This window comes from Schistocerca gregaria, chromosome 1, assembly GCF_023897955.1.
Source record: "Schistocerca gregaria isolate iqSchGreg1 chromosome 1, iqSchGreg1.2, whole genome shotgun sequence".
Classification (NCBI taxonomy): domain Eukaryota; kingdom Metazoa; phylum Arthropoda; class Insecta; order Orthoptera; family Acrididae; genus Schistocerca; species Schistocerca gregaria.
Genome location: NC_064920.1, coordinates 191,358,235 through 191,378,117, shown reverse-complemented (window position 1 = coordinate 191,378,117; position 19,883 = coordinate 191,358,235). Strand labels below are relative to the sequence as shown.

At 38.5% G+C, this 19,883-nt stretch overlaps 1 protein-coding gene across 1 annotated transcript in view; it reads left to right on the top strand.

Annotated features, from left to right (window-relative positions):
- Window positions 1-18,036, top strand: part of LOC126337014 (atrophin-1-like) — a 272,907-nt gene extending 254,871 nt beyond the window's left edge. The window contains exon 19 of the mRNA XM_050001316.1: window positions 15,219-18,036. Coding sequence (XP_049857273.1) covers window positions 15,219-15,515 — 297 coding nt within the window. The 3' untranslated portion in view covers window positions 15,516-18,036. The remainder of the gene's footprint in view (window positions 1-15,218) is intronic.
- The last annotated feature ends 1,847 nt before the right edge of the window (window positions 18,037-19,883 follow it).

Genomic DNA, 19,883 nt, shown 5'->3' with positions numbered 1-19,883 from the left:
GGCCACTGCTTGAATACTGCTCAGCAGTGTGGGATCCGCACCAGATAGGGTTGATAGAAGAGATAGAGAAGATCCAACGGAGAGCAACGCGCTTCGCTACAGGATCATTTAGTAATCGCGAAAGCGTTATGGAGATTATAGATAAACTCCAGTGGAACACTCTGCAGGAGAGACGCTCAGTAGCTCGGTACGGGCTTTTGTTAAAGCTCCGAGAACATACCTTCACCGAAGAGTCAAGCAGTATATTGCTCCCTCCTACGTATATCTCGCGAAGAGACCATGAGGATAAAATCAGAGAGATTAGAGCCCACACAGAAGCATACTGACAATCCTTCTTTCCACGTACAATACGAGACTGGAACAGAAGGGAGAACCGATAGAGGTACTCAGGGTACCCTCCGCCACACATCGTCAGGTGGCTTGCGGAGTATGGATGTAGATGTAGAACATTAGGGAAATGCAATCAGACAACCAAGGAGATTGCTTACAAATCATTTGTGCAAACCATCCTAGAATATTGCTTTAGTGCATGGGACCCATTGAAAATAAGACTAACAGGGTACATTGAACATATACAGAGAAGGAAAGCACAAATGATTAGAGGTTTTTTTGACCCATGGGAGAGTGTCACAGAGATGTTGAAAGAACTGAACTGACACAAACTTGAAGCTAGACACAAACTTTTCTGAGAAAGTCTACTAATAAAGTTTCAAGATCCAGCTTTAAATGATGACTCTAGGAATATACTGCAACCCATAACATATTGTTCTGACAGGGATATTAAGAGAAGGTTAGATTAGTTACAGTACATACAGAGGGATTTAACAATCATTTTTCCCACACTTCTCATGTGAATGGAATGGGGAAAAAACCCTTACAATTGGTACAACAGGATGTTAGGGATGGCAGTTATTGCTGAAAGAACCAGTTTTTAGTTATATCGCTTTTGTTTATCTCTATTTTAACCTGACCATTAAGACCAATCAAAATGACTGGTTTCTGAAATATCCCATTTTCAGTTTTTTGTTGCTTTTATTTTCAGTCATAAATGTAGACGTCACTCAAAGATTGAAAAATGCTAAGACTCCAAGACTTTTGCATTATACACTTAAAAACATCAAATAAAATAGATAGATAAAAGAAAACTTAGTTCATGTACTGTTTACTGCTTTTCTCAAAAAGTAATGAAGTACTAACATTGAAAAAAATTGAAAGTATTCTCCTACTGATACAGATTTTTTGGAACTTGGCTCAAAAATTTTGTTGTGATTGAGGATCATACCATTATTTGTGTGTTACAATGTGCCAGTGCTGAAGGATCATAAATGACATGTAAATTCTCAGTTTCCAAGGGCTACAAACAGGTGTAGATGTACTGTGTGGACATAGGCAGAAGATCAGCTACTTTCTCTTTGTATTATAGGCCATGAATGAATTTTTAAGTTTTTAGTTTATTACTGTTGCCCTGATTTCCTTTCTCTTATTATTTCATAGGAGTGGCAGACAAGTAATAAGTTTTTTTGTAAAATATGTATCATTCATTTTCTTTAAGTATTTCAAATGGAGACCCCATTTTGCAGTCAAATGTATTTATTTACTTTTTAACTGAAATTTAAATGCAATTGACTTTTTTGTGACAAAACTAACCATTCACTTTCAAAAAATTCAAATGAACAATTTAGATAGCAGGTAAACAAGAACATTTACCAGGAAAGTTATCTGACAGTAGTTAATGTTACAGTAATGTAAACAGTGAGATTAAATCAAACAATGGAAAATTCAGGAAGGAATGTAACAATATTAGAGAAGGAAATGCTACTCACCATATAGCGGAGATGGGAGATGCTGAGTCGCACAGAGGCACAACTAAAAGATTTTCACAATTACAGCTTTCAGCCATTAAGGTCCTTGTGAACAATAGACACACACACACACACACACACACACACACACACACACACACACACACGCAAATGCAACTCACACATACGACTGCAGTCTCAGGCAATTGAAACCACACAGCGAGCAGCAGCACCAGTACATGATGGGAGTGTCGACTGGGTGAGGGTAAGGATGTGGCTGGGGTGGGGAGGGGAAGGGATAGTATGGTGGGGGTGGCAGACAGTAAAGTGCTGCAATTTAGATGAAGGACAAGGGATAGGTGGGAAGGGAGGGGAGGGAGGGGGGGGGGGGGGGGAACAGAAAAGGAGAGAAACAAAAAGAAATAAAAAGAGTAGGTGTGGTGGTGAAATGACAGCTATATAGTGCTGGAATGGGAACAGGGAGGTGGCTGGATGGGTGAGGACAGTGACTAACGAATGTTGAGCCCAGGAGGGTTACGGGAACATAGGATGTATTGCAGGGAAAGTTCTCACCTGCTCAATTCAGAATAGCTGGTGTTGGTGGGAAGGATACATATCACACATGCTGTGAAGCAGTCATTGAAATGAAGGATATCATGTTTGGCAGTGTGTTCAGCAACAGCGTGTTTCTTGGCCACAGTTTGTCAGTGGACATTCATGCGGACAGACAGCTTGTTGAATGCAGCACAGTGGTTGCAGCTTAGCTTGTAAATCACATGACTGGTTCCACAGGTAACTGTGCCTTTTATGGGATACGTGATGTTAGTGACTGAACTGGAGTAGGTAGTGGTAGGAGGATGTATGGGACAGGTATTGCACCCAGGTCTATTACAGGGATATAAGCCATGAGGTAAGAGTTTGGGAGAGGGGTTGTGTAAGGATGGACAAGGCATTACCTACAAAAAAATCCAGGGAACAGCTATGGGCACCCGCATGGCACCATTTTATGCCAACCTGTTCGTGGGTGATCAAGGGAATACTTCCTAAACACCCAGATTCACCCAGATTCACTGATGACATCTTTGCTATCTGTATTGAAGGTGAGGACACCCTATCCACATTCCTCCAGAACCTCAACAACTTCTCCCCCATTTGCTTCACCTGGTCCTACTCAACACAACTAGCCATCCACCTAGATGTTGACCTCCACCTCAAAGATGGTTACATCAGTCCTCGTCCATATCAAACCTACTAATCACCAGCAATACCTCCACTTTGAGAGCTGCCACCCATTCCCTACCAAGAAGTGCTTTCCATACACCCCAATCACCCATGGTCATGGTCGTCACACTTGCATTGACGAGCAGTCCATCTCGGAACATACCAATGGTCTCACGGAAGCAATCACTGACCATATTTATCCTCCCAACCTTGTACAAAAACAAATCTCCCATGCTTTATCTTTCCAGTCTCCCACCACATCCCAAAGTACCACTTCTGGCCACAGAGAAGCATTCCCCTCATTCCTTGCACCCTATGTTCCCATAACCCTCCTGGCCTCAACCTTCATTATTCACTGTCCTCGCCTGTCCCGCCTTCTCCTTGTTCTCATTCCAGCATTACAAAGCTGTTATTTCACCACCACACCCAGTCTTTTTATTCCTTTTTATTTATATCCTTTTCTGCTACTTGCTGCCTCCCTACTCCCCCTGCCCCCCCCTTCCCGCCTTAACGGCATCACTTCACTGTCTGCCACCCGCACTGTACTATCCCTCCCCCTCCTCGCCCCAGCCTGCTCCTTACCCCCACATAGTCGTCACTCCCATCATGCACTGCTGCTGCTCCTTGCAGTGTGGTTTCAGTTTCCTGAGACTGCAGTCGTGTGTGTGTGCGTATATTGTTGACAAAGACCTTAATGGCCGAAATCTATAATTGTGAGGTTCTTTTTGTTGTGCCTATCTGCAACTCAGCATCTCTGCTACATGGTGAGTAGCTTCTTTCCTTCTCTGAAACTCAAGTTGTCACCCTCCAGAGCTACTTGCTGCCCACACAGAACTACAAAAGAACCGTAGCAGCAACAAGTTTCAGCACACATAATACAACAACATTCAGTTCACTATTATCAGGGGAAAGGTGGCAGGAAGCTTTCCAAATAGGTGACACCAACAAAAAGTTTGGGAAATTTTCTGGCATCGTCAGTGATTACTTTGAAAATGCATTGCCCCTGAAAACACAAGTAATAGGAGGCAAAGCTCCAAAAGCAAAGAGATGAATGACAACAGTTTTCAGATGTCAAGTGTGAGGAAAGGAGAACTACTCGGATACAGGGAAAACAGTATCATACAGATACAGTACATTCAGAAATACCTTCAAATATACAAAATAGTGACACCCCAGGCAAAAAGAATGGCCTATGATAAGTTCATAACAGTCAGCACATGAAAGCCAAGCAGTAACAAAAGTAATAAAGAAGGAAGCAAATAAAGTGTCCCTTAAATGGAAAATATCACTCTGAACCATGGGAACAAGAATGTAACTGATCAGCAACACATTCCAAATCTTTTAGGTGTTACTATGCAGGTATTGCAAACAATTTAATAGTCTGTGGCAATATAGATAGTGGAAAGAAACAGAAAAACAAAGTGCACTAATGTTCATCTTTGATGTATGTTTGTGGAATAGCTCTTGATGAAATCATCCATGTTGCATCAACTCTTAAGAAAATGTCATCTGGAATTGATGGTACTCCTGATTACATCATAAAACAATGTATTACAAACACTTCACTGCTTCTTTCAAGTATACTCAATTCATCTTTTCTGACACACTCATTTCCAGACTGTTTAAAAGTTGCTAAAGTAGTCCCTGTTCATAGACACATCAAATATAGAAAACTATAGATCTATGGGCTTATAATCAGGCTTTAGTAAAATCATAGAAAAAATAATGTATAGTAGGCTAATTAAAGTTTTAGAGAAAAACAAAATTGTCAGTAATACTCAGCATGGATTTTAGGAAAAATAAATCAACAACTAGTGCTATCTATGATTTTATACACAATGCCCTGCAAACAGTGGACAAAAGTCAAAATGCTACTGCCATTTTTCAGACTTAAGTCTTTAACATAGTGGACCACAACATACTGCTGGACAAGCTCCAATTATTGGCATTAGAGGCATTGTGCTAAAATGGTTCATATAGAACTTGACTTGACAAAAAGGAAACAGAAAATACAAATAAAACATGAACTGCAGGAAAATATTAGGGTATGTTTCTCAGACACTGTTGTTGTTGTTGTTGTGGTCTTCAGTCCTGAGACTGGTTTGATGCTCTCCATGCTGCTCTATCCTGTGCAAGCTCCTTCATCTCCCAGTACCTAATGCAACGTACATCCTTCTATATATATTTAGTGTATTCATCTCTTGGTCTCCCTCTACAGTTTTTACCCTCCACGCTGCCCTCCAATACTAAACTGGTGATCCCTTGATTCCTCAGAACATGTCCTACCAACCGATCCGTTCTTCTAGTCAAGTTGTGCCACAAACTTCTCTTGTCCCCAATCCTATTCAATACCTCCTCATTAGTTATATGATCTACCCATCTAATCTTCAGCATTCTTCTGTAGCATCACATTTCGAAAGCTTCTATTCTCTTCTTGTCCAAACTAGTTATCGTCCATGTTTCACTTCCATACATGGCTATACTCCATACAAATACTTTCAGAAATGACTTCCTGACACTTATATCTATACTCGATGTTAACAAATTTCTCTTCTTCAGAAATGCTTTCCTCACCATTGCCAGTCTACATTTTATATCCTCTCTACTTCAACCATCATCAGTTATTTTTCTCACCATTTAGCAAAACTCCTTTACTACTTTAAGTGTCTCATTTCCTAATCTAATTTCCTCAGCATCACCCGACTTAATTCGACTACATTATCCTCATTTTGCTTTTGTTGATGTTCATCCTATATCCTCCTTTCAAGACACTATCCATTCCATTTAACTGCTCTTCTATGTCTTTTGCTGTCTCTGACAGAATCACAATGTCATCGGCAAACCTCAAAGTTTTTATTTCTTATCCATGGATTTTAATACCTACACCGAATTTTTCCTTTGTTTTCTTCACTGATTTCTCAATATACAGATTTAATAACATCGGGGAGAGACTACAACCCTGTCTCACTCCCTTCCCAACCACTGCTTCCCTTTCATGTCCCTCGACTCTTATAACTACCATCTGGTTTCTGTACAAATTGTAAATAGCCATTCGCTCCCTGTATTTTACCCCTGCCACCTTCAGAATTTGAAAGAGAGTATTCCATTCAACATTGTCAAAAGCTTGCTCTAAGTCTACAAATGCTAGAAATGTAGGTTTGCCTTTCCTTAATCTAGCTTCTAAGATAAGTCGTAGGGTCAGTATTGCCTTACGTGTTCCAATATTTCTACAGAATCCAAACTGATCTTCCCCGAGGTCAGCTGATTGTTCGGTAATTTTCACATCTGTCTGCACCTGCTTTTTTTGGGATTGGAATTATTATATTCTTCTTGAAGTCTGAAGGTATTTCGCCTGTCTCATACATCTTGCTCACCAGATGGCAGAGTTTTGTCAGGACTGGCTCTCCCAAGGCCGTCAGTAGTTCTAATGGAATGTTGTCTACTCCGGGGGCCTTGTTTCGACTCAGGTCTTTCAGTGCTCTGTCAAACTCTTCACGCAGTATCATATCTCCCATTTCATCTTCATCTACATCCTCTTCCATTTCCATTATATTGTCCTCAAGTACATCGCCCTAGTATAGACCCTCTATGTAATCCTTCCACCTTTCTGCTTTCCCTTCTTTGCTTAGAACTGGGTTTCCATCTGAGCTCTTGATATTCATACAAGTGGTTCTCTTTTCTTCAAACGTCTCTTTAATTTTCCTATAGGCAGTATCTATCTTACCCCTAGTGAGATAAGCCTCTACATCCTAACATTTGTCCTCTAACCATCCCTGCTTAGCCATTTTGTACTTCCTGTCGATCCCATTTTTGAGACGTTTATATTCCTTTTTGCCTGCTTCATTCACTGCATTGTTATAGTTTCTCTTTTCATCAATTAAATTCAATATTTCTTCTACTACCCAAGGATTTCTACTAGCCCTCGTCTTTTTACCTACTTGATCCTCTGCTGTCTTCACTACTTCATCTCTCAAAGTTATCCATTTTTCTTCTACTGTATTTCTTTCCCCCATTCCTGTCAATTGTTCCCTTATGCTCTCCCTGAAACTCTGGTTTAGTCAGTTTATCCAGATCCATTTTCTTAAATTCCCAACTTTTTGCAGTTTCTTCAGTTTTATTCTACAGTTCATAACTAATAAATTGTGGTCAGTGTCCACATCTGCCCCTGGAAATGTCTTACAATTTAAAACCTGGTTCCTAAATCTCTGTCTTACCATTATATAATCTATCTGAAACCTGTCAGTACCTCCAGGCTTCTTACATGTATATAACCTTCTTTTATTATTCTTGAACCAAGTGTTAGCTATGATTAAGTTGTGCTCTGTGCAAAATTCTAACAGGCGGCTTCCTCTTTCATTTGTTAGCCCCAATCCATATTCACCTACTATGTTTCCTTCTCTCCCTTTTCCTACTACTGAAATCCAGTCACCCATGGCTCCCATCACTATCTGAATAATTTCTTTTATTTCATCATACATTTCTTCTATTTCTTCATCATCTGCAGAGCTAGTTGGCATATAAACTTGTACTACTGTAGTAGGCGTGGGCTTCGTGTCTATCTTGGCCACAATAAGGCGTTCGCTATGGTATTTGTAGTAACTTACGTGCACTCCTATTTTTTTTATTCATTATTAAACCTACTCCTGCATTACCCCTATTTGATTTCGTATTTATAACCCTGTATTCGCCTGACCAAAAGTCTTGTACCTCCTGATACTGAACTTCACTAATCCCTACAATATCTAACTTAAGCCTATTCATTTTCCTTTTTAAATTTTCTAACCTACCTGCTCGATTAAGGGATCTGACATTCCATGTCCCGATCTGTAGAACGCCAGTTTTCTTTCTCCTGATAATGACGTCCTCCTGAGTAGTCCCCGCCCGGAGATCCGAATGGGGGACTATTTTACCTCCGGAATATTTTACCCAAGACGACGCCATCATCATTTAATGATACATTAAAGCTGCATGCCCTCAGGAAAAATTACGGCTGTAGTTTCCCCTTGCTTTCAGACCTTCACCGTACCAGCACAGCAAGGCCGTTTTAGTTAGTCTTACAAGGCCAGATCAGTCAAGCATCCAGACTGTTGCCCCTGCAACTACTGAAAAGGCTGCTGCCCCTCTTCAGGAACCACACATTTGTCTGGCCTCTCAACAGATAGCCCTCTGTGTGATTGCACCTACCAATCCTCTTTGTGCTCTATAGAAACAATTAAGACCTAAACATTGTGTCACAAACAAATACTTTTTTGTAGCTGACATAAGCATCCTTATTACAGTAAATACAAAAAACCAATTACAAACTGCTGTAAATAAAACTACTGCACATCTACATAGACAATTTTAAGAGAAATATCAGTGTGACAAAGAACTCCAGCAAACTTCCATCACCTCTGGAAACAAAGTTTTTAAGCATAGGGCTTCGAAATAACTTCAAATGTCATACACATATAAACAAAATGAATGGAACACTGAATAAAATATGTTATAATCTACAGTTACTCTGTGTTAAAGCAAGTTTTAACACTGCCCAAATTGCCTACTTTGCTAAATTCTGTAGCATCCCACTGTACAAAACTATATTGTGGTGTAATACACCACCTAGTTCACTCCTTTTCCTTACCCAGAAAAGAACTGGAAGAGCAATGCAACATGCTTGACAAACAGATTCTTACAAACCCTCTTACAAAAGTCATCAGACCTCCCACTTCCTTGTATGTACATATTAGAAATCTGTATGTATGTTAAAAAGAATGTAAAAAACATAAATGAAAATTTTAATCCAGAATGAGATTTTCGCTCTGCAGTGGAGTGTGCACTGGTAGGAAACTTCCTGGCAGATTAAAATTGTGTGCCGGACTGAGACTCAAACTCGGGACCTTTGACTTTCGCAGGCAAGTGCTCTACCGACTGAGCTACCCAAGCATGACTCTCGCCTCATCCTCACAACTTTACTTCTGCCCGTACCTCTTCTCCTACCTTCCAAACTTTACAGAAGCTCTGCTGTGAACTATGCAGGACTAGCACTCTTGAAAGAAAGGATATTGCAGAGAAATGGCTTAGCTGCAGCATAGGGGATGTTTCCAGAATCAGATTTGCACTCTGCAGCAGAGTGTGTGCTGGTATGAAACTTCCTGGCAGATTAAAACTGTGTGCTGGATCGAGACTCGAACTCGGTTTCCCATTTATACCTTAATCATTGGTGGAGACTGTAATCATCCAACAATCCATTGGGAAAATAACCGTTTTATTAGTGGTGGGCATGATAAGATATCCTGTGAAACATTACTAAAAGCCTTCTCTGAAAACTGCCCAGTTTGGAACTTCCAGTCATGATGGAAAATATTGGATCTAATGGCAAAAAATAGACCTGACCCCTTTGAGGGATATAAATGACCATGCTGTAGTTGCAGCAACAATGATTACTTAAGTACAAAGAGCAACTAAACCAAGCAGAAAGATATATAAGTTCAGTCAACTAGCTAAAAAATCAGTAGTGTCATATCTCAGTGAGGAACTTGAAACTTTCAGCACAGGTAGGGGTATGTAGAGGAACTAAGCCTCAAGTTTAAAAGAATAAATGACCATACAGTCAACAGATATGTACCTAGTAGAACAGTTCCTAGTGGAAGAGACCCTCCATGGTACACAGTCTCTGTAAAGAGAGTACTAAAGAAACAGGTGAAAACAAAGCATTGGGCTACAGATAGAGAGAAGCTGAATGAAATGCATCTTACTCTCAAAAGAGCAATGCTTCAAGTCTTCAGTGACCACTGTAGCAGAATATTGTCAAATGATCTTTGCAAAACCCAAAGAAATACTGGTTGTATGTAAATGCTGTTAGTGGCAACAAAGTTAGTTTCCAGTCCCTAGCGATTAGGCAGGAACTGAAACTAGGGTAGCAAAGCAGAAGCTGAAATGCTTAACTCCAATTTCAAATGTTCCTCCACAAAGGACAACTGCCATAATTTAATCGGTGAACCAATGAAAAGATGAGTGCAATAAGTATTAGCGTCAGTGACATTAACAAACAGCTGAAATCATTAAAACTGAACAAAACTCCAGGACCCAATGGAATCCTTAACAGATTCTCTACTGAATATGTGGCTAAGTTAGCCCCTCTTCATACTGTAATCTAATGTTTATCCATCGAACAAAAAACAGTGCCCAGTTTTTGGAAAAAAGAATAGGTCTCGGTCATGTACAAGAAGGCTAGTAGAAGTGATCCACAAAACTACCGTCCAGTATCCTTGACAGTGATATGTTGTAGAATCTTGACACATATTCTGTGCTCAAACATAATGAGGTATCTCAAACAGAATGACCTTCTTGTTAACAAGAATGGATTGCAAAAACATGAGTCATGTGAAACCCAACTCACACTTTTCTCACGTGACATACTGAAACTTTGGATGAAGGCAGTCAGGTAGATGCAGTATTTCGTGATTTCCGGAAAGCCTTTGACTCAGTACCATACCAATGCTTATCGTTAAAGGTACAATCACGTGGGGTATCAAGTGAAATTATGGCTGGATTGAGGACTTTTTGGTAGGGAGTACACAGTATTTTATTTTGGATTTGGTAGGGAGTACACAGTATTGTAGAACCAACTTCAGGTGTGTCCCAGGGAAATGTGTTGGGGCCCTTGCTGTTAATGTTGTACATTAATGACCTTGCACACAATATTAATGGTAACCTCAAACTTTTTGAAGATGATTCAGTTACCTATAATGAAGTACTGTCTGAAAGAAGTTGCATAAATATTCAGTCAAATCTTGACTGAAAGTGGTGTAAAGATTGGTAACTTGCTTCAAATGTTCAAAAATGTAAAATTGTTCACTTCAAAAAATGAAAAAAATGTACCCTATGACTATTATATCAATGAGTCACAGCTGGAATTAGCCAACTCATACAGACACCTAGATGTAACAGTTTCTAGTGATGTTGCTGTTGTGGTCTTCAGTCCAAAGGGTTTGACGCAGCTCTTGATGCTACGCTGTCCTGTGCAAGCCTCTTCATCTCCAAGTAATTACTGCAAGTAATCTGAATCTGCTTGTTGTATTCATCTCTTGGTCTCCTCTGTGATTTTAACCCCCTCCCCACTTCCTCACAGTACTAAATTGGTGATCTCCTGATGCCTCAGAATGTGCCCTACCAACTGACCCCTTCTTTTAGTCAGGTTGTAACACAAATTTCCCTTCTCCACAATTATATTCACTACCTCCTTATTAGTTGCATGATCTATCAATCTAATCTTCAGCAGTCTTCTGTAGCAACACATTTCGAAAACTTCTATTCCCTTCTTGATTAAACTGTTAATCATGTTTCACTTCCATTCATGGCTGCACTCCATATAAATAGTTTCAGAAACCACTTCCTGACACACAAAACTATACTCGATGTTAACAAATTTCTCTTCTTCAGAAACACTTCTTGCCATTGCCAGTCTACATTTCACATCCTCCATACTTCGGTCGTCATCAGTTATTTTGCTGCCCAAATAAGCAAAACTCCTTTACTACTTTAAGTGTCTCATTTCCTAATCTAATTCCCACAGCATCACCTGATTTAATTACACCGTGTTTAATTATCCGCAGTTTGCTTTTGTTGATGTTCATCTTATATCCTCCTTTCAAGGCCCTGTCCATTCCCTTCAACTGCTCTTCCAAGTATTTTGTTGTCTCTGACAAAATTACAATGTCACTGGCAAACCTCAAAGTTTGTATTTCTTCTCCCAGAACTTTAATTCCTACTTCAAATTTTTCTTTTGTTTCCTTTACTGTTTGCTCAATATACAGATTTAATAACATCAGGAATGGGCTACAACTCTGTCTCACTCCCTTCTCAACCACTGCTTTCCTTTCATTCCCTTGAACCTAATAACTGCCATCTGGTTTCTGTACAAGCTGTAAATAGCCCTTCACTCCAAGTATTTTATTCCTGCTACCCTCAGAATTTTAGAGGGAGTATTCCAGTCAAAAGCTTTCTCTAAGTCTACAAATGCTATATACATAGATTTGCCTTTCCTTAACCTACCTCCTAAGATAAATCATAGTGTCAGTATTGCCTCACATGTTCCTACATGTCTCTGAAATCCAAACTGATCTTTCCTGATGTTGATTTCTACCAGTTTCTCCATTCTTCCACAAAGAATTCATGTTAGCATTTTGCAACTATGACTTATACTGATATTCGGTAATTTTCACACCTGTCAGCACCTGCTTTCTTTGTAATTGGAATTATTATATTCTTCTTGAACCTGAGAGTATTTTGCCTGTCTCCTACATGGTACAGTTTTGTCATGGCTGGCTCTCCGAAGGCTGTCAGTAGCTCTAACGCAATGTGGTCTATTCCTGGGGCCTTGTTTCAACTTCAGTGCTTTGTCAAATTCTTCACACAGTATCATATCTCCCTTCTCACCATTATCTACATCCTCTCCCATTTCCATAATATTGTCGTCAATTAAATATCACTTGTATAGACGCTCCACATATTTGCTCCACCTTTCTGCTTTCCCTTCTTTGCTTAAGACTGGTTTTCCATCTGAGCTCATGATATTCATAAGGATGGTTCTCTTTTCTCCAAAGGTCTTTTTAATTTTCCTGTAAGCAGAATATATGCTTCTAGATCCTTATATTTGTCCTCCTACTTAGCCATTTTGCACTTCCTTTCGATCTCATTGCATAGATGTTTGTATTCCCATTAACCTGTTTCAGTTACTGCATTTTTATGTTTTCTCCTTTCATTAAATAAATTCATTATCTCTTGTATTACCCAAGGATTTCTACTAGTCTTGTCTTTTGACGTATTTGATCCTCTGCTGTCTTCACTATTTCATCTCCCAAACCTACCCATTCTTCTTCTATTGTATTCCTTTCCCCTGTTCTTATCAAATGGTCACGAATGATCTCTCTGAAACTCTCTACAACCCCTGGTTCTTTCAGTTTATCAAGGTCCAGTCTCCTTAAATTCCTGCCTTTTTGCAGTTTCTTCAGTTTTAATCAGCAGTTCATAATTGTGCCCTTGGAAATGTCTTACAATTTAAAACCTGGTTTCAAAATTTCTGTCTTACCAATACATAACCAAACTGAAATCTTGCAGTGTCTCCAGGTCTCTTCCACATATACAACATTCTTTTATGGTTCTTTATACAGCCTTCTTTCATGATTCTTACACCAAGTGTTAGCTATGATTAAATTACAGTCTGTGCAAAATTCTACCAGGCAGCATCCCCTTTCATTCCTTACCTACAGTTTGTATTAACCTATTTCTTTTCTTTCTCTTGCTTTTCCTGCTATTGAATTCGAGTCCCCCATGACTATTAAATTTTCATCTCCCTTAACTATCTGAATATTTTCTTTTATCAAATCACATGTTTCCTCGATATCTTCCTCATCTGTCGAGCTAGTTGGCAAATAAACTTGTACTACTGTGGATGTGGTCTTTGTGTCTATCTTGGCTACAATAATGCATTCAAATGCTGTTCATATTAGATTATCTGTACTCCTATTTTCTTATTCATTATTAAACCTACCCCTGCATTACCCGTATTTGCTTTTGTATTTATAAACCTGTATTCATCTGACCAGAACCTGTTCCTTCTCCCACTGAACTTCACTAAATCCCACTCTATCTATCTTTAAGCTATCCATTTCCCTTTTTAAATTTTCTGACCTACCTGCCCAATTAAGGGATCTGACATTTCATGACACAATCTGTACAATGCCAGTTTTATTCTCCAGATACCAACGCCATCCTAAGTAGTCCCTGCCAGGAGATCCAAATGGGGGACTATTTTACCTCTAGAATATTTTACCCAAGCATCATTTAACCATACAGTGGAGCTGCACGCCCTCGGAAAAAAAATATGGCGGTAGTTTCCCCGTGCTTTCAGCCATTCACAGTACCTGCACAGCAAGGTCGTTATGGTTGATGTTACAAGGCCAGATCAGTCAGTTATCGAGACTGTTGCCCCTGCAACTACTGAAAAGTCTGCTGCCCATCTTCAGGAACCACATATTTGTATGGCCTCTTGACAGATACCCCTCCATTGTGGAGCTACAGAAGAATGCTGAAGATCAGATGGATAGATCACATAAGTAATGAAGCAGTACTGAATAAAACTGGGGAGAAGAGAAATTTGTGGCACAACTTGACTATAAGAGGGATCAGTTGGTAGAACATGTAGGACATGTTCTGAGGCATCAAGGGATCACCAATTTAGTATTGTAGGGCAGCGTGGCGAGACCAAGAGATGAATACACTACGCAGATTCAGAAGGATGTAGGTTGCAGTAGGTACTGGGAGATGAAGAAGCTTTCACAGGATAGAGTAGCATGGAGAGCTGCATCAAACCAGTCTCCGGACTGAAGAACACAACAATAACAACAACTTCAACAACAGAGGCTAAAAGAATGGAATTCAAAAAGTTAATTATGTGGACATCATCATCCATCTATAAACTCAGATCCTTGTTTCAAACTTTAATTTAATTAAGTAAGTATAGTTTTTTGTTTCTTTAACACATGGCACATGTACTTTATTACAGTTTCTGTAATAAGATAACTGCTAATTCATTTCCAACTCTTTGTCCAATGCTAAAGTCTGTGGTATCTCGGATTATCCTGCTACTTATGAGACAGTAAAAACTAACACAATCCGTTTGCATTTAATGGGCATACATGCATTAGTAATTTTGGGAGTGTAAGATACCATATTCTGGTGTTCAGTCTTATTTAATCTTTAATGACCGAAAGTCTGCTTCTCCATTGACCTGAATTTGTTTTTAAGTACATTGTGTTAAATTATTTTCATGTTTCTTTACTCATAATGGTTACAAATGAGCACTTGTTTAAGTGAAAAAAGAGTAAACAATGTTACAAAGTTACATAAGTTAGAAAATACAGCTTTTAGAAGCTCTCGGTTTTTAATCTCATGACATTTCTACTGTTTGATGCTGTTTACTTTCACAAGATGATGAACACCACTGACTGGAGTATTTACATCTTATGATCGTTTTATCTTTACATTTATGCACATATGTGGCTTGTTGTTGTTCACAAGTCCTAGTGACATTACTGTACTGTTTTATTAGTTTATTTTTAAGGAGTTCAGACAATGAACCACCAGTGTGACCATTGGTTTTCTTTAGCCCCCTCTCACCACCTTAACTGTAACAAATATTTATCATTTCAGGAGAACCAGATGATTAGCCAACGCAACAACAATTTAAATGAATACTACGAAAACCTTCGAAATAATGTTATTACTTTACTGGAGCATGTGAGATTACCTGGTGGAGGTAGTGGACAACCAGGAATTGGACCTGCTCCTGGAGAAAAGTTGGTTCATGATAATTTTGACAGCTACCTCAGTAAGCTTCAGACCCTATGTACTTCCGATGGTTACTGTGATGCCGAAGGTAATCGACCATTGTATGAAACTGTGAAATCTGCTCTACAAGACTTTACTGTACTGCCTACACCCATCTGAATTTAACAAACAAATTAATATGATCTGCAGGTTGATGCTGAGAAAATTGATTATTGATCCTACCATTTACGGATAATGTGTGAGTCAGTTGGCATTATCGTGAAATAGTGCTGTGAATGAATTAGTATGCAGTGATCTTAGCATGTATTTGACTCAACAGTAGTGTCTTTGACACCAGATACTTGGGTTGTTACCCATGCTACCTTTTTTAATGATTATCAGCTAATTTTGTGCATCTATGCTGGTGTGACTACTTGTGTCTGAACCTGTGATCCCCGACCTGCAAGTGCATCTGTGCAATTGATTGTAGGCATAAAATATCAACGAATTCAACTGTGTTGTGATTAATAGTTTATACAGACTTGTAAGTATTGTAATCCTCAATGCTATAGGTCAGTGTTGTAATAGATCGTTTTCTTTGGGAGATGTCTGTATTAACACCACTCTTAAATGCTACAATGAAGACAAATGTGGTATATGCAGCAATGGATTTAATTAAAAATTAAATTATTTCACATTTGTGAGTGGTTTACTCATGTTTCCAAAAGCTATGTCCAATGTAGATGAATTTGCCATTCATGTGTGACAGTTGATTTTGTTGATTGTCCTTGGATGTGAATTCACTAGAGTGACATTCTACTCCATTGAAAATAAATAACACGTTGTTGTGTATCCTATGTAGAATAAACATTCTGTTTGTTAGAGCAAAACAAGAAAAGTGTTATTTACGAGTATTACATGATCATTGTACAAGACTATTTTTGTGCACATCCCTTCAAGTTTTATGATTTCTTGTGTAAGACTACAACAGTCAATACTTTATTACCATAAGCAAAAAGTTTCAATGGAAATACAGGGCAATATATTGACACTACAGTAATGATATTTTCTATGAGGTATATTTGTCCTCTCCTATAACTGGATATGACATCATGGTGCTAGATGATGGTGTTGCAGTCATGAATGACATCTGATACATTTTTTGCAGTTGTCTTAAGTGAAGAATAAAGAATATTGTTTGTTTATGCCTCAACAGATAGCTTGTTAGACTGATGTGTTTTTGTTTGTTGTTGTATTATTGATTTTTGTTAATGCCATTTAAGCAAAAGTTGCTGTTTAGGCCAACATAATGGCAGCTACAAATATTTATCCCTATTAAATGTTATAGAAGCCTTTTATGTAATCTTCTGTGAAAGAAATACTTTCCATTTTCATTTATATGTACTTAGCGTATATTTATTTTTTGAAATCTGAAAAACACACCAAATTTTTCTAAAGTGTAACTGTAACATGAGAATGACGAGGAAATTTGGAACTACATAAGAGTGTGCAATGCATGTAATGTGATTACAAAGTAAATACTGTATTAGGCAATATCTCAGTGTTCTGTAAATTATTCTGCTTGTTATTTGTCTACACTAGGATTGGTTAACTTATGAAATTTGTAAAACAAAAATTAAATCAGACAAAGCTGTGCTCTAAGCTGAAATTACACATATAATTATTTGCATTTATGTTACTTTCCTGTGTAATGCATAGTCCATAATGCTGTTTATTTTAAACTGAACAGATAGGTACTCCAGGATAAAAAACTTCTTGTTTCAAATGTCTGCATCCTATGAGTTGTGAATTTTCCAAGGAGTTTGACAATTCATTAAGCACTTTAAATCTAATACAGTACTTACCAAAAATATAATTTTAATGCTTTAACAAAAATGATATTAAATTTATTTTTTGTTCATGTAAACAAAATAAAAATAAATTGTCTAGATGTTTTTTAAGAAACAATTGCTACTCATGATGTCAATCACTGGATTAAAACTGAACCTGTGCAGTTTACCAATTTTAGGTAAAGAACAATCAGTATGGCCTTTTGCCATGTGCTGAAAGCTCAAAAGTTATTAGAAGTTAGAGACAAGGTTTTAACTACTGGGAAATAACATGTACATAGGATACCAAGAGAGTATCAATAAAACAATCATCTTTCTGCATGTTTATATTGCAGCTTGTATACAAGATGATGGATGTTTAGGTAACAGCACAAGTCAATGCATATTTTCTGGTCATTTTATTTTGTATTTTTGTAATGCTATGAAAAATGTTGATATACTGCTTTGTAGCCTCAAAAAACTAAAATCAGGACACTCACAAAGAGAAATATTTAATTCAGTTGACCTTCATTAGGTTCTCCAACAGGTGTTGTACAAGCATTTGCAGCTGCTTCTGAAATGTCATAATGTGATGATAGTTTTATATACATATTCATATTTTAGTATCACTTCATATGTATTATGTATTGTCAAAATATATTACTGTTATGATGTACACTGTTATCTCAGACCCTTATTCATAAACACAGCTCATTAACCACTGGAGCAACTGCAAATGCCATAGCTGCAGCACATAACAAATTAGTCTGTCTCCAGGTGTAATATAGAATTCATTAACTATCATCAGTGTATAGTATATATGTGTTAATGATGTTAAATCAAAGGTAATAAAAAAGTCATGAAAAATAGTTTAAGTTCACTAGCTTTTTTGTCTGAAGACAGTAGTTGAATGAGTAAAAATGGTAGGAAGATGCATGCAATTTGATATTTTTATTTTATTTTTTTTTAATTTTAGCACATGCACTGCTTAAAATAATTACAGAATCTTTCCGATCTCCTTATAAACACTGGAGGTAATGTTATGTCTGGTGCATTTTTAAGTATGAAATCTCAGTATTGTTATAAGAACTGGAAAAATGTTGTTCAACTCATCTAAACACATCAATTTCAAGAGAAAGGTAAGTAGGGTCTAGCTGAAATAATGGAACTCCAAAAATTTAGGGTTAGTGCTCATTTTGATATTAGTAGATGTGATGCATTTTGACAGCAACATCACTCAATGGGTTCAAGGGCATGGTGATCTATTTGTAGAATGGATACTGCTGAGTCATACAGTAAGTAAACAGTTGTAGGCTTTCTTTCAGATGGCAGGTGATCTTTAGGAGAATGCAGTTAGGGTTACCAATGAATAACTACTCAATCTAACCACTTGCTCATGTCCTGTCAGGATCAAACATAGAATGCAGTTTGGCTATAGAAAGTCTTACACACAGGAATAGGCTGAATTCAAACTATCCATTAATGTCCTTGCAGAATGTGTCACTTTTGCCCATAGTTACACTATGTGATCAAAAATACATTCAGTCAGGTGCTGGAAGGTTTCTTGGGGAATGGAAGCCCATTCTTCATGAAGTGCTGCACTGAGGAGAGGTATCAATGGTGGTTGGTGAGGCCTGGCACAAAGTATGCTTTCCAAAACATCCCAAAGACATTCTATAGGATTCAAGTCAGGACTCTGTGCAGGCCAGTCCATTACTGGGATGTTATAGTCATGTAACCACTCCGCCACAGGCCGTGCATTATGAACAGTGCAGTCACCATCCCCAAATTGCTCTTCAACAGGAGGAAGCAAGAAGGTACTTGAAACATCAATGTAGGCCTGTGCTGTGATAGTGCCACACAAAACAAGGGGTGCAAGCCCCCTCCATGAAAAACACGACCACACCATAATACCACCACCTCCGAATATTACTGTTGGCACTACACACACTGGCAGATGATGTTTACCAGGTATTCGCCATACCCACACCCTGCCATCAGATCACCACATTGCGTACCGTGATTCAACAGCACTCAATGTTTTTCCAATGTTCAATCATCCAATGTTTATACTCCTTGCACCAAGAAAGGCATCGTTTGGCATTTACAAGCATGATGTGTGGCTTCTGAGCAGCCACTTGACCATGAAATCCAAGTTTTCTCACCTCTCACCTAATTGTCATAGTACTTGCAGTGGATCCTGCTGCAGTTTGGGTATTCCTGTGTGATGGTTTGGATAGATGTCTGCCTATTACACGAAGTCAGCTTGTACACTTTTGTACTGTACATGTCCCTTCACGTTTCCACTCCATCATCACATTGGAAACAGTGCACCTAAGGATGTTTAGGAGTATGGAAATCTTGTATACAGATGTATGACAAGTGACACCCAATCACCTGACCATGTTCTAAGTCTGTGAGTTCCATGGAGCACCCCATTCTGCTCTCTCACAGTGTCTAATGACTGCTGAAGTCACTGATATGGAGTACCTTGCAGTAGGTGGCAGCACAATGCACCTGATATTAAAAATGTATGTTTTTTGGGGGTGTCCGGATACATTGGATCACATAGTGTAGGTCTACGTGTGTGTCCCAACTCCACATTGCATAAAGTTTGTGGCCAAAGGTTAAATGTGGACATACTGAACAGTAACTCATTTTGTTCATTGATGAGCGATAAATTAATGCGATGCTTGACAAGTGATACTCTTGCATCTGA